Below are 14,250 nucleotides of genomic sequence, written 5' to 3' on the forward strand. Positions count from 1 at the left end.
ATTCAAAACGTATCGAATCTAATTTCCTATAAAATTATGAATTGTTGAAATTTGTTATGAACAATTTTATCAACAATCATCGAACGTATATCTTGTCTATATCTCATAAATAATTCATAATGCAATTAACGATAATGTTATTTAACGTTAAAAATATAAATCAAGTCGTCGATTATCGTCGAAAATCACAAGGGCAGAGTCTCGTTGGCCTCGCATCCTAAGAAAACGATCGCCATACACCGAGAACGCCATACTACACCAAAAGCAGTTTCTTTTTTGATACGACGACTAGCTTTAATTTCCATTCCCCTTGTAGAGACAAGATTTTCCATTTAACGATTCGTGTAAATGGCGAAATAACAAATCAAAGAAATCGAGATGGAATCGAAAATTGTACATACACACACATGCACATATACACATACACATACACACATCGAGATACGCAGGCGTTTGCTAGCTTACGTGAAATTTTTATCGTCGCCAGCTTCGAGGATATATTTTTAGACGATATATCTCTGTGTATATATATATATATATATATATATATACGCAAAAGATACATACACACACATACATGTACACACACATACACGCATGGTAAATACATACGTGTGGATAGATACACACGCGCGTAAAAGACACAAAAGAGTCGTTTTATGCGTCAATTTTTTCGGCCGGTGTCCCTTTCTTTTTCGGGCGAACAGGAAACGCCGCCGAATCTCGCCTGTTTTTCTTTTTCATGCTTCTCGAATAAATGTGCGATGCTTGTTTCATCCAGACCGTGCTTTCTTACTATTTTATTATCCTCCCGACACTGTTTCTTTCGTAATCTTCTCTCTCTCTCTATCTATCTATCTTTCTCTCTCTCTATCTCTCTCTCTTTCTCTTAATCCTTAACTGTTATTGCTGAAATCGAGATATATAATACAATATTATCAATATTTTTGCTATATTTTTGGAAATTTCTGATCGAAATGAAGATAAAATGCTTAACGCCATTAATTGAAAAAACAAAAAAATTGTGAATCGTTTATTACGTCCTTTAATGATCTCGCAATGGCAGTTAAGGATTAAGATGGGTACACACTCGTTATTGAAAATTGTAAATCGTGAATCGTTGGGTCGTTGGATGGATATTTAAACGGCGACATGAAACGAGGATACGTAACGAGTGTGTGGACCCTTATCGTTAGGAAATTTGATTTTGATTTAATCGAATTCGATTGTTCGTTTCAATGTAACGGAGAATTGGGAATGAATTAATTGCGGTCGAAACCCCGCCATATTGGCGACGAAGCACTCTTTTTATCATTTTGCTCGCATGTTGCAATGTTATAAGAATACAATAATTTCATTTGTGGGTAAAATAAATTCGTTTAAGTAAAATATTCTTGTGGCTTTTAATAATTATATCAATTGGAGAGCTTTATTGGAGAATCGGTGCATGAGTTAATTTATTGATACTTTTATATGTTTATCATTATTATGTTTATTATTATTATTATTATTATTATTCGAGAAATGTATTCAGACAATTGAAATAATTTTAAGTAACCAAAATATTAAAATTATAATAATTTTATATTTTTTAATCTTTTGCATATAAGACATTTTATGTTTAGTTTGTACATATACCAATAAATCTATTAATATATTAATTTCTATGATAATTCGATAGCATAGTTAGATCTTATTGTAAAATTTTTTTATTTAAAAAATATTGATTGTTATTATATTTTACTTATATTATACAATAAAAATAATGATGTTTAAAAAGTGATATAGAACATTATGATTTTCAAATATTAAACCTATTTTTACACGTGCGTGTTATATTTATTTCATAATTTTTTTATAATAGATAAGACGAAATAGATAGATACCTACTTTTTCTAATGATACTTCTTTAAAGTATCCTAATTTGTAACTTTAATAAATAATTAATTTAACAATTTCGAATTAAAATAAACAAATAATTCAGATATATTTAGAGATATTTCATTTCAATTTTATTCGCATCAGATATCAATGGCGCAAAAAAAAAAAAAAAAAAAAAAAAAAATTATAAAATTTTTAAAGAAATTTTTTTTCAATTTTTTTCGCACCAGAAATAAAAGGGGCAAAAAAAAAAAAAAAAAAAAAAAAATAGAGATAAATGTTGCATCGAAATTATACGTTTATAATCTGTCGAGGATGACACGAAAGTGAGTCAAGGCGAGAGGAGTAGAATTTTTATCGATGACGCAAAACCACGTTGAGCTAGACAGTAACAATCTAGTTTAGTTAAAATTATGGGAACCAACGAAGGACAAACGGAGAAACGGCTTAAAACGAGCAAGAGGATCGATCAATGATCGTGCATAAAAATGAGTATAACGTTTAATCCGGTTGATGAAAAGTAATTAGAACGAATTCTGAATACGATTGAAATTATTGAAATCATTCCTCCTCATAACGGTGAATCGTTAATATCTGCATGCATATGCAATATGAAAATGCATTTGCCAAAAGTTAATTTAACTTTAAAATTAAATTTTTACAAAAATTTATAAAATATCGTTTCTTTTTTAAATTTTTTTTTTCTAAATATAAATTACAAATTGAGTTGAATTTTAAACGAAAAACGCAAAAAGAAGTAAGTATTATATTTCAGTGTATGTTTCACTTTCGAACTTTAGCGAAACGCGTTCAACAGGTGATTTAAAAACCATCGTCTTCCCAGCTCTGAATTAAATAATTTATCGCAACTTTTAATACTTTATTGTGAAATAAATCATCGAATTGATCAATTAATTAACTTCCATAATTTGACTTAAAACAAATATTGATACGTCACTTTATTAATAATTAATAATACCGCGAAGATCGATATTGAAGACATAATGCTTGACCTTTACCACTGATTTAATCCGTGGACAATCACTATTTGTATTCTCGTTATTATTTAAGAGATAATTAATTTAATATGACATTGAATATTTTTTTTATAATAATTATGATTCAAATATATTAGTACAATAAATGTACATTCATATCTGAATAATTATAAATATTTTCGAAATATTTTTGATTCAAGTAACAATACTCGGAAAATAATGCAAACTTTTGATAATTGATTTTTTTCGAATTTATTTTTTCATAAAACGACTATATACAAATATATATAAGTGGTATAATCTTCAAATTTTCTTATTATTGAGTAACATTTATGCAATCAAACGAATCTGTTATAATCGCTCTTAAATAATCTATAAATACCAATCTTTAATTCATATTCCACCATTTTCTATTGCACAACATATTGAATCCAATTCAATTTACCAACATCTCTTAACACCTCCTAAAACATCCTTTTTTTTCAACCGATAAATCCCAAAAAAAGAGTCGAAGGATTTTTAGGTTTAGTAACAGCTATGAAACTTTTATCGAATCAATCCGAGTGTTCATTTCACTGCATAACCGTTTCCAAGCCAGTTTATACTTCCAACTTTAAATCTCTCTGATCTTATATATTTCCATTTCCACACCATAACATCTTACATTTTATATTAAGCATGAAACATTCCATTTTCTACCTCTCTCTCCTCCTCTATTTTTTTTTTTTTTTTTGTGTTTAAGAATACAAACGAATAATCAAATATATACCTTTAGATTTTCTAATTCTAATTCTAAATTCGATCGAGAAAATCATCACGGAACCCGATTTAAATTCGACGACCGCGTAATCCTCAATTTTTCCAAAAGGGCGGCATTCCCAAGAGAGAAAAACATCTTCCAAAATAGTGAATACACGGATCACGAACCAGTATCTTTCAGAGATTATAATAGATAAATTTATCACATATTGATATGTGACCGTCTTTTTGTGTTCTCAAAGACGACTGTCTTTTCACTTCAGTTGTGTGGATTGCACGATGTCGAGAAAAAGCGAGAACGAAGGATAAAAATGCTGGTGGTCGTGCCGTGGAAACGCGATCGATTGCGGCTGCGCAACGAGCCTGGTATGATAACGGTATTATACAATGTATGATAAGCTGCGACTATGGTGAAAGAGGGTGAGAATGTATAGAGTGATTCTCTCGCCAGAGAGACCCAGAGTATCATCACAGAGTATTATACGCTCTCGTAAAGCGACAAATGGCAAATGTAAAAGAATATGTATCAAGTGTGTAGTTCTAATGTAAAAGATATTAAATCATGAATTATATTGCAATTGATCTTTTTTTTTAAATCATTGCATACCTTAACATATCTTGACGAATTTCTATTTTTTCTTCGTTCTTGTTCTATTAAAAAAAATTAATTCTTTTTCAAAAATGGACTTTTTTTTTAGATTTTTAGAAAAACAATATAAGATGTTTAATTGTATACAACAGATATCACGTGTTAAGTTTGTGCATACGAAATAACTCTTGGGAAGAGTTTGAATTAAACAATCATTAAATTTCATCAATATTGTTAAATTATTATCCATTATTATCCCCCATTGTCAATTGTTATTTAGTTATCAAATTATAATCGAGTGTTTTATAGATCTGTATTTATAAAAATGTAATTTTGAAATGAAAGGAAGAAAAGAAAAAAGAAGGAATATACTTTTCTCTTTTTTATTTTTTTTTTTAATTATTTATTAAAATAATAATTAATGAATATCCTAAAAAAAAGTGTTGAACAATTCAAGAGATACTAAGATAAATAAAAGAATAGCAAGGTAAAGAGAATGCTCGTAAAAATTGTGTCTCATATATAAATTTCTTTTATGTTCGAAGTAGAAGATTCGTCATAAGAAATATACGAAGAGAATTGAACTTGATTAAAAAAAATTCTACACGAGTATGAACCTTCCATCGATCCTCCTCACTCTTTTTGAAAAAAACATAATAGGTGCTTGCATCACTTTTTTCATCTCTTCTGAATTGTCAAATATTCAACATTCGTAAAAAAATTTTTATACAAGTTGATATTCGGAAAGTATGGCGCAAAAATAAATTTAACATTTAGAAAAGGTTATGTAAATGTTACGATAATTCAATAATGGTTCATCATTTTACAAATTAATGGTGTTTTATTACAAGAACGAAAAATGTCATTTATACAATAATAACTGATAAATATATATAACGAGGATAATTTACAGAAAATTTTACGAATATTCCAATATATTCGTATCAAAAAATTTATTTATTACATTTATTCTTCGTCGGTAATAAATGAAAAAAAAAAAGAAAAAGAAAAAGAAAAAAGAAAATCCTATTTAATTTAAACTTCTGTCCCCAGGAAGAATTATTCGTTTTCGTTTCTCCTAGAATTTTCCTCGAAGGGAACAGATACGAAAATCTTCAATGTTTCGCTTTAATGTTTCTTCAATCTCACGATATATGAAGTTTCCGGAACGGTTTTGACATTTCGCGATCCAACTACGTGGAATTTTTGATAAGTTTCCACCACCTGGCAATTTCCCGACAAACCAACTTCATCGCGTTATCGTCAACTTTTCAACAAGTTTTGGCAGTTTGCAATTTCCCCGACATGGGGTTATATCAAACGTGGGGACGCATTTTCACGCGAAATGAAAATGATTTAAATTGTACACACTTCCGACAATGTGAATGCTTTCGATAAAATTTGCAATAAAATTAAACGGAAAATTATATGATTGTATGAAATTTCATAAGAGTTCAAATTAACAGGCGGTCGGGAATATAACGAATACAATTTTTTGTGAAAAATAATTAAACGTAATTAAATAATGAAATCGTAATTAAATTTCGCTTTAAATTTAAAAATTGCACAATTGATTGCAATGATCATTATTAAAAAAATGTGGATAAAAAAATTAACATATGAATAAAAATTCAGTGACCATAAATTAATTCTTCCAATCTTATTTTTATTCTAATTTAAAACTCGTGATTTTTAAAGAAATCTAAGAGGAAGAATGAAACAGGATACAAGATAGGTAAAAAGGGAAAAAATAAAATAAGAATGAAAGGTAAAAATTAACAAGTGGAGTGTGATAATGAAACGGTCGGCCAATAAATCGGGTGATACTCTCTCTAACACTCTTGCCACACATTGGTTCGTATTTTACGACGCTGACTTCGAAGAAGGGAAATTTATCACGAATTAAAAGCGTCCCAAGCTGGCTTCGTCGAATGCTCGTTCGAAATAAACACAGGTTTTTCGATCAAGATTAAAGAAGGAGAGAGGCCGCGATAAAAGCGCGTGTTTATCGGCCGACATGCTCGTAGTACACGGGCCTCCGCCCGCTTGAAACGCAACCCTAAATTTAGGGGTTGAACTGGTGCAAATTTTAATTTTAATATCACGCCGCTATTTTAAGCCGATTATCGATCACCCTGTCGGTTGAACCTGCTAAGAAACTTCGACTGGAAACTTTCGTTCATCCCATTTCATACCTGTTCCTCGTGAGACTTGGTCACGATAGAGAACACACGTTCGCAACACGAGAAAGACACTTTCGAATGATTGATTGAATCTATGAAATTTAACTTATGCTTAATAATACTTATGAGAAAACTTTTTTCTTTAATAATTTTGATAATTTGGTAATTGATTGGGAAAAAAAATTGGTGGTAATTTTTTTTGGGGAGGAATTTTCTGTAATTCAATTTATTTTTATTTGGTAATTTTGATTAATTAGTGGTTACTTAGATGATTTTTTTTTCTTGATTTCTTTTTCTATTAGATAATTTTGATAATTAATTTAATGATTTATTTATTTATTTATTTTTTTTTTTTTTGTTTTTTTTGACAACTTCGATATTTAATACAGGAATTTCTACTTCCCTTGGCACATTTTAATTGTAAACTAAAATATAATTTAGAAATGTAAATGCACAAATAATAATTTCTATTAATTAAAACTTCGAAATTGTTACACGACAATATATTTATCAGAGAGGAATGTTGATACTTGAATGAAAATATTTTTTAATGATTTTTTATAGGAAAAACTTTTAACGATTGCCGCGATACATTTAACGAAGCTTTAATAGCAAGTTGTGGCGTATGTAATCAAATTTCATCACGAAAATTACGAAGATTTTTTTTAATATTTCCTCGTTGTGAAAGTTAGCAAAAAATTATAGCGTACTTAACAAAAAACTTTAATTTTCATTATCATGTTATAAATCTTTTTTTCGTCGTAATATTTTAATCTATTACGGAATATATAAAATTATTGAAATTTTTTAAATATGTTAATTTAATTCATTTAATCATAATCTGATAAATTAATATAAATTAATATATTGTTGAAACAAGTTTAAAAATAAAATAAAAAAAAATTCCTACTAATATCAATATCAATAATTTTACAAAAATTATTATTTCAATAAATTGTTATATTGAAAATTTCAGGAAATTTTGTTACATTCTTTTAATACAAAATTGATTTTTAATAATAATAATAAAAAAATTTCTTTAAAATTGTATAACAAAAAAATAATTGAAAAAATTGTAACATACGAAATTTTTTTCGGATTTTCTAATTGTTAAAAAAAATGTTTGATTAAATTTTACTTTGTATTAAGAGAATATAATTTGAAAGAAAGTGGCATATAAAATTTTTTTTTTTTAAATTTGACATATTTATTTATATTTATTTATATTTCATTAGTTGCAGTATACAAAAATATATAGAAAATATATAGAAAATATACACAATAAAAATATAAAAATATATATAAAATATATATATAATATATAAAAATAAAAAAATATATAATATAAATACATACACGTAAGTATATGTTCATTATTTCCTTTATTATTTCTTTTTACACATTTTAAACATAAAATTAATCTACCTATTTTTCTTTCTTTACTTCTAATAAATTGTAAATATAATGCATATTGTCGATAAGTTAGATAGCGATTAAAAAGTTTTGATAATCAGCGCCATCTCGCGTTTGGATCCTGGAAGCTTCGACTTGTTACTAGCATAGCAGAATATGCAAGGAGGTATTCGTGACGTCACAGAGAAAGAGACTAAGAGCGAGAAGGACAAAGATATTCCAATATGGCTTCTAATATCTTCGTTAAAGAGTAACGCAACGTAGATTAATTAATAATAACTAATTTTCTGCTAAAAAGTTCTGTACCTTTAAGCTTAAATCTTCAAGATAGAACTTCAAACAAGTTTCTTGTATCAATTTTAATAAAAAATTCTTTCTAATTAATTATTTATTAACGATTATTATGGAGAGTGTTTCAGTCGCAAATCCCCGCTTCGTAATCGAATGATAGATAATAAAATTATTCTTTAAAATAACGATAAAAATATGAATAAAAGTTATATGTGAAAATAGAGGAGAAATTGACGTTTCAAATGTATATATTTATATTTAAAAATAAATCCCACAGTAATAAGAAATTAATAAAAACGTATAATATATCGAATATATCGATCCAATGCGACGTCTTGATCGTTAATAAAAAATTGAAAATAATTCCAAATTAAAATTGAAAAACACATAAGAAACTTCTTTGAAGTCTCAGCTTTAAGATACAAGCTTAAAAGTGCATAGATTTTTTGTAGAAAATTAGTTATTAATTAATTTTCTATGTTGCGTCATCGAAATGGTGGAGATATTAGGAGCCGCATAACCAAAGTTAGTGGCATATACCTCCTTACATATTATACATTGCTAGTAACAAATAGAAGCTTCCAGCGTTCAAACGCGAGATGGCGTTGGCTGTTCAAATTTTTCTATCTTTAATCAATTTATAGGGAAACGTGAATTCATCAATAGTTTATAAATGAAGAAATATTCAAAAATATTTATTTGAAAAGTATTGTAAAGAAATTTTGTATGGAAATGTTTCAAAATGAAGAAATTTTCAGAAATATTGGAAAAAATATATAAGAAAAAAAAATTTCTCTGGAAAATAAAATACATATCGCAATATATAAATATATAATAATTATAAATATAAAATTATCCAATATTATAATTGATCTAATATATAATAATACATATAAAATATGTGTATATACGACAAAAATATAAAAATATATAAAAATATAAAAAAAATTTGTAATTTTTTAAATAATAAGATTTATTCATTTTTTCAACTTATACATTTTTTTTATATTTTTATATATTTTTATATTTTATATTTTATTGAAAATTCTGTTAAAAATAAATCTTAATATGCATAGTTCATCTGATCTTTGATATCTCCATTAGAATGAACCTTCAAACTTTCTGAAACCATTCCTCGAACAATATTATTTCGTGAAACTGTATAACAGGGATAGCTGAGAGTAACATTAATATTTCGATGAGAGATACAATGTAAATTTTGTTTGGCAAATGTAAATGCTGGTATTTCACCAGTAACTCGGAAATTCTCTTGAGTTTTCTCGAATTATCCGTCCGTTTCGTATCGATATGCATCGAATCCGATATGCGCATTTTTTTATATTCTAATCATATCTAATCTTTGTGATATTTCGAAAAATTATAATTAATATGCAAAGATACTGTTTTTCTTTTTTTTTTCTGATAGAAACAACAATTTTAAAATATTTTTATAAATATTAAATTAAGTGAAAAAAAATTTAAATTGACAAGGAAAAGGAATTTTTTAAAAAGTGAATATATATACAAGTATTATTGTATAAATATATATATTAATTTGTAAAGTATTATTAGTTTAAATAAAAATTTCCAATCAGATAACATTATTACATTAATTACAAAGAAATAAAAAAACTGAAAGATGAACTGAAAGTATAAAAAGTGAAAAACTTTCTATAAAAGTTTCCATGAGATATAGCAAATCTATTTATGTCACGTCCATACCAGAAATACTTGAAACTAATTATTATCTATATTAATTATGAAATAAGCGAAATGTTGAAGGATAAGGAAATATAAAAAATAAAAACATCCATCATTTTCTTTACTACGGATATGTAATAAGAAACTTTTTTTTTTCTAAAATCTAAAGAAGTAATATTGAATTTGTAAAGTTTTTTCAGAGTTTTTTTAGATGATAAAATTCTATAAAATAGAAAATAGTGTGTGACATAAAAATGTTGAAACACAATTCAAAAAATTTAATAAAAAATTTCATAAAAGATCCTTTACTTCGAAACTATAGAGACTATAAAGAAGAAGTATAAGATATAAAATAGAAATTATCGCAAAAAGTTGAAGATGCTAAGATTTCGAATTTTTTAATAAACTCTATTGGAATTTATAAAAAATATATATATAAAAATATTTTTTGACTTTAATCCTCATTTTATTATTACTTAATATTATTTTATTATCATCAAAGTTATCATCACGTCTATGTAAACTGTAAAAAGACATATAATATATAAGTAAAATAAAGAAAAAATAGAAAAAACGAAAAAAATCTCAATGGAAGTACAAAATAATAAAAATAAAAACCAGAAACAAAGTCAAAATTCATGTATTATTGCGTCAAAATAATCAATTATAAAAATTAAAAAACTAAGAAATATTATAAATAATTAAAAATGTAAAAAATCTTTAAAAAAAAAATAAATAAATAATCAATAGTTTGCTCAAAAAACACGAGAGTAAAAAAAGTAGCAAAAAAAAAAGAAATTAAAAAAGCTCTTGCATTTAATTTATAAAAAAAAAGACCTTAAAAAAAAAAAGATTAAAACAAAGGTTAAAACGTGAATTACGCCTGTGAAGAAGAGGCAAACAATATCACGATGATGTTAGTGCATCCGCGATACGCGGAAGGAAGAAATAAATTTGTCAATTACGTTTTGTTCACGGAGATATCGGGGAAGAGGGAAGCAGTTTCGAGTTTCCCCGTTATCACGATCCTTTCCGCAATCAGTTACGGAGAAAAGACCAACCGATGCGGTTGGCGCAAGGTATGGCCCGTTATCCTAGCCCACCGGCGTCTACCATTTCCGGACCGTGTGGGTGTGCAACGTTCGGCCGAAACGTTCTCGTTTCCGGTGCAGTCCTCCGGCGTTTTCGCACGAATCGATACACCATCCAGGTGACCAGATAAGGCCGGAGGGGGGAATCTAAAGAGTGGTTTTCACGAGCACAGACCCGTTTGTGAAAACCACCCCCGCGTGTCGTTTCGTTATCTCGTGCTTAATTACAGTCCACCGAACTGTCGTTTCGCCTCCCTTGGAACGAAGCCTATCTCCAGATCCAAGGGATGCGAATTTATAAAAATAGAAAAGGTTAATTCAAGAATGAAAATGAATGAGGAAGGCGGGAGAAACAACGTGCGATTACTTGTAAGATATATTTTAAAATATATTTTAAAGGTAAGTGATAGATGAGTTGTCTCAAATAAATAGATCAAGCTCGGGTGGGTTAAATTGTTTAAATTATGTTGGTTGATTTAAGTATTACGATTTTTATTAAAAGATAAAATTGTTATTTATTGGTTTCAATGAATTTTGGATACAATTATAAAGTTTGAATATAAATATATCGGGGAATTGGATTGCACGAATTGAAGCAGAAATTAAATAATATCAATGTTTATTTCGCATTTATACAACTCTTCAGTTATAACAAATTACTATATACAATACTTAATCGCTGCAAATATCAATAAATCGTCGATTTAGTCTAATGTATACTACGAAATCGTCAATGGTGCATAAAATTTCTTATTTCGAAGAAAAGAAAGCTAATTAGAAACAACAAAATCATATGAAAAAAAAAAAAGAACCAAAAGAAGCAATCGTAATACGATACATTGCATATTTTTTTCATCAAAAGAATCATCATACACAGTATAAAATATATCTACGATATTAATAAAATAAATCAATTGATCAATATATCATGCTTAACATTTCCAAAGCAAGAGCGCATATTGGAAATAATGGAAAAAGAGACCTTATCTAACATCTTACATCAACACTGATTACGTTATTTTCATTTCCTTATTAAATACATATAATAACTAATACTTAATATATTTAAATACTTTTGCAGAAATAGAGTAGATTTTGTACGTCCTACATACAGTCACGAGTCATGGAACTTTCAGAGCAAGTTTCAATAATTTTTCTTCTTCGTATCGTCCATAACCCATTTTCCACGAGTTTCTCTCTTTCTCTCTTAATAATAATAATAAAAAATAAAAAAAATAAAAAAAAAAGGAATTTCTTACGTCTCGTCACTGGGTCTGGCTAACGTGAAATCCAAAATCTCGTCTGACGTTAAAAATCGAACGTCGCTATCCTCCGAGAGAGCCGATCCATTAGTTCCACGTTTGTACGTTTTTCTTCGTCTGACGATTATGGTCGCGACCAATAATGAAATCACCACTCCGGTTAAAATTCCAACCACTACACCGATTATCCCTGGCAAGCTGAATTTCGAAGCCCTATGTACTTCAGGATCTTCCCTCCTCATATCCAAATCTGTGGAGGAGGAATTGTTACATAAATTTTTATTCGAATCTCTGAACGTATTAAGAGCATCATTTTATAATCTCAAACTCTTCTTCAAATTATTATCATTCTTTATTAACGCATGAGAAAGAGTTTGAAATTAATGAATATCATCTTTGACATTAAATTGCATTATAAATATATATATATAAAATCTATCCTAAGTAATTATTTAAATTATAATCACTCTTTCTTTATTCTATATACTCCTTCGACCCACGCATGAAACCGAAATAAACTATTCCCGAATAAACAACAACCCGTGAAGTACCGCAATAACCATTCTACGCTCAAACACAACGTACAATACTAACCACCGTGATAAAACAACCGAAGCATGATCAAACCGAAGCGCAATCTAAATTCCAAGTACGATCGAACATTTCACATTCATCTCTATTTCTCCAACTCGAACATCTATTCGAATTCGAAAAGTTCGTCACCAAACTTTGACAATTAAATGTATTGTAAAAATAAAATTTATTACGTTACCAGGTTTCTCGTTCACCGAACCGTATCTTCCGGTGATGGTGGTGGGTCGAACGAATGACGTCTCCTTTGTCTGTGCAATTTTCGTTGTTGCGACAGTTGTTGTTGTTCTTGCTGTTGTTCTTGCTGTTGTTCTTGTAGTAGTTGTTGTTGTTGTTGTTGTTGTAGTTGTTGTGCGAGGCGGTTTGGTAATTTTCATCGATTTCTCCACTTTCCGCGTGGACGATGATTTCAACGTGGTGCTGGTGGACGGCCTCAACGTGACAGGATCGATATCGTCCTTTGGATTTATCGAGAAACCTGTCCTCACTGTCGCCACGTCGGTCACCGTGATCTTTTTCGCGGGTGGAACGGAAACTACTGCCCCTTCGTGATTCGTAGTCGGGATCTGCTCTGTTGTGATCATCTCTTCGGTCTCAGCTATTAATTAAAATGCTTCGTTAAGGTGGATAATAAATGATAAGATATATGTAAGATAATAAGATAAATAATAAATGATCGGATGTTAATCGATAGAAATCGGAGGAAACGATAATTTTATAACTTCTTTCTTCTTATATTCTGTATTTTTTCAAGCAAGCTTCTTTTCTTTTTTTTTATTAATCAAGAAAGTTGTTGGAAGTAAACAGAGCTTTTTATTTCGATTTGTAGAAAATTAAAAAAAATATATACTGAATAATATAATTGAAATATCTCTTAAGATAGTCTGTTTAAAATTGTTAAGAGATATAAAAAAAAGATATAAAATTTATTTAATCTCTTGGTAATTCGATATTTTAAATAATAAAGAAAGGATAAATGTAATAATGTAATAAAAAAAAATAATGGAAACTTTGAAGATGGAAATTTATTTTATTTAAGCATTGTATTATATATTTGTATCTTCGAATAAATAAATATGCACAGTCTGCTTGCGATTGTTATAATTGTAACGATTCGTATTTAATTTTAAATCGGGATGGAAAGAATATCGAGGGAAGATGAGATACGTGAAAAAAGAAAAAAATCACATCGATTCAATCCACTCACCTAGAACACAATACTCGGCGTAATCCGGGCAGCACATTGACTGTTCTTCGCAATCGAGGGTACAGAGACAGACTTCCGGCGTGGGTGGCATCGAAGTTGTAAAATTGTATGTCACACTATTTTTACATCTTCCACGGCAAGTTTGCTGCGCGTTCACCAGTTCGATTTGATCTAGGGAAACAACATTCGTTTCGAATAAGATATAAATCTTTTATTCAACATATAAAACGAAAATGGGGCGAAAATGCCGTAGTTTATTTAAAAAAAAAAAAAAAAAAAAGGTT

General features: G+C 28.4%; 1 protein-coding gene across 1 annotated transcript in view; it reads right to left on the reverse strand.

Moving 5' to 3' along the window:
* Positions 1 to 11,751: 11,751 nt before the first annotated feature.
* The window catches only part of LOC102678397, an 8,658-nt gene continuing 6,159 nt past the window's right edge, over positions 11,752 to 14,250 (reverse strand). Inside the window, exons 8-11 of the mRNA XM_006615278.2 lie at positions 13,967 to 14,137; positions 12,941 to 13,357; positions 12,166 to 12,418; positions 11,752 to 12,112 (exon numbers count right to left, since the gene is read on the reverse strand). Of these exons, the coding sequence (XP_006615341.2) occupies positions 12,028 to 12,112; positions 12,166 to 12,418; positions 12,941 to 13,357; positions 13,967 to 14,137 (926 nt within the window). The 3' untranslated portion in view covers positions 11,752 to 12,027. The remainder of the gene's footprint in view (positions 12,113 to 12,165; positions 12,419 to 12,940; positions 13,358 to 13,966; positions 14,138 to 14,250) is intronic.

Source organism: Apis dorsata, unplaced genomic scaffold (assembly GCF_000469605.1).
Source record: "Apis dorsata unplaced genomic scaffold, Apis dorsata 1.3 scaffold_220, whole genome shotgun sequence".
NCBI classification, from domain to species: Eukaryota; Metazoa; Arthropoda; class Insecta; order Hymenoptera; family Apidae; genus Apis; species Apis dorsata.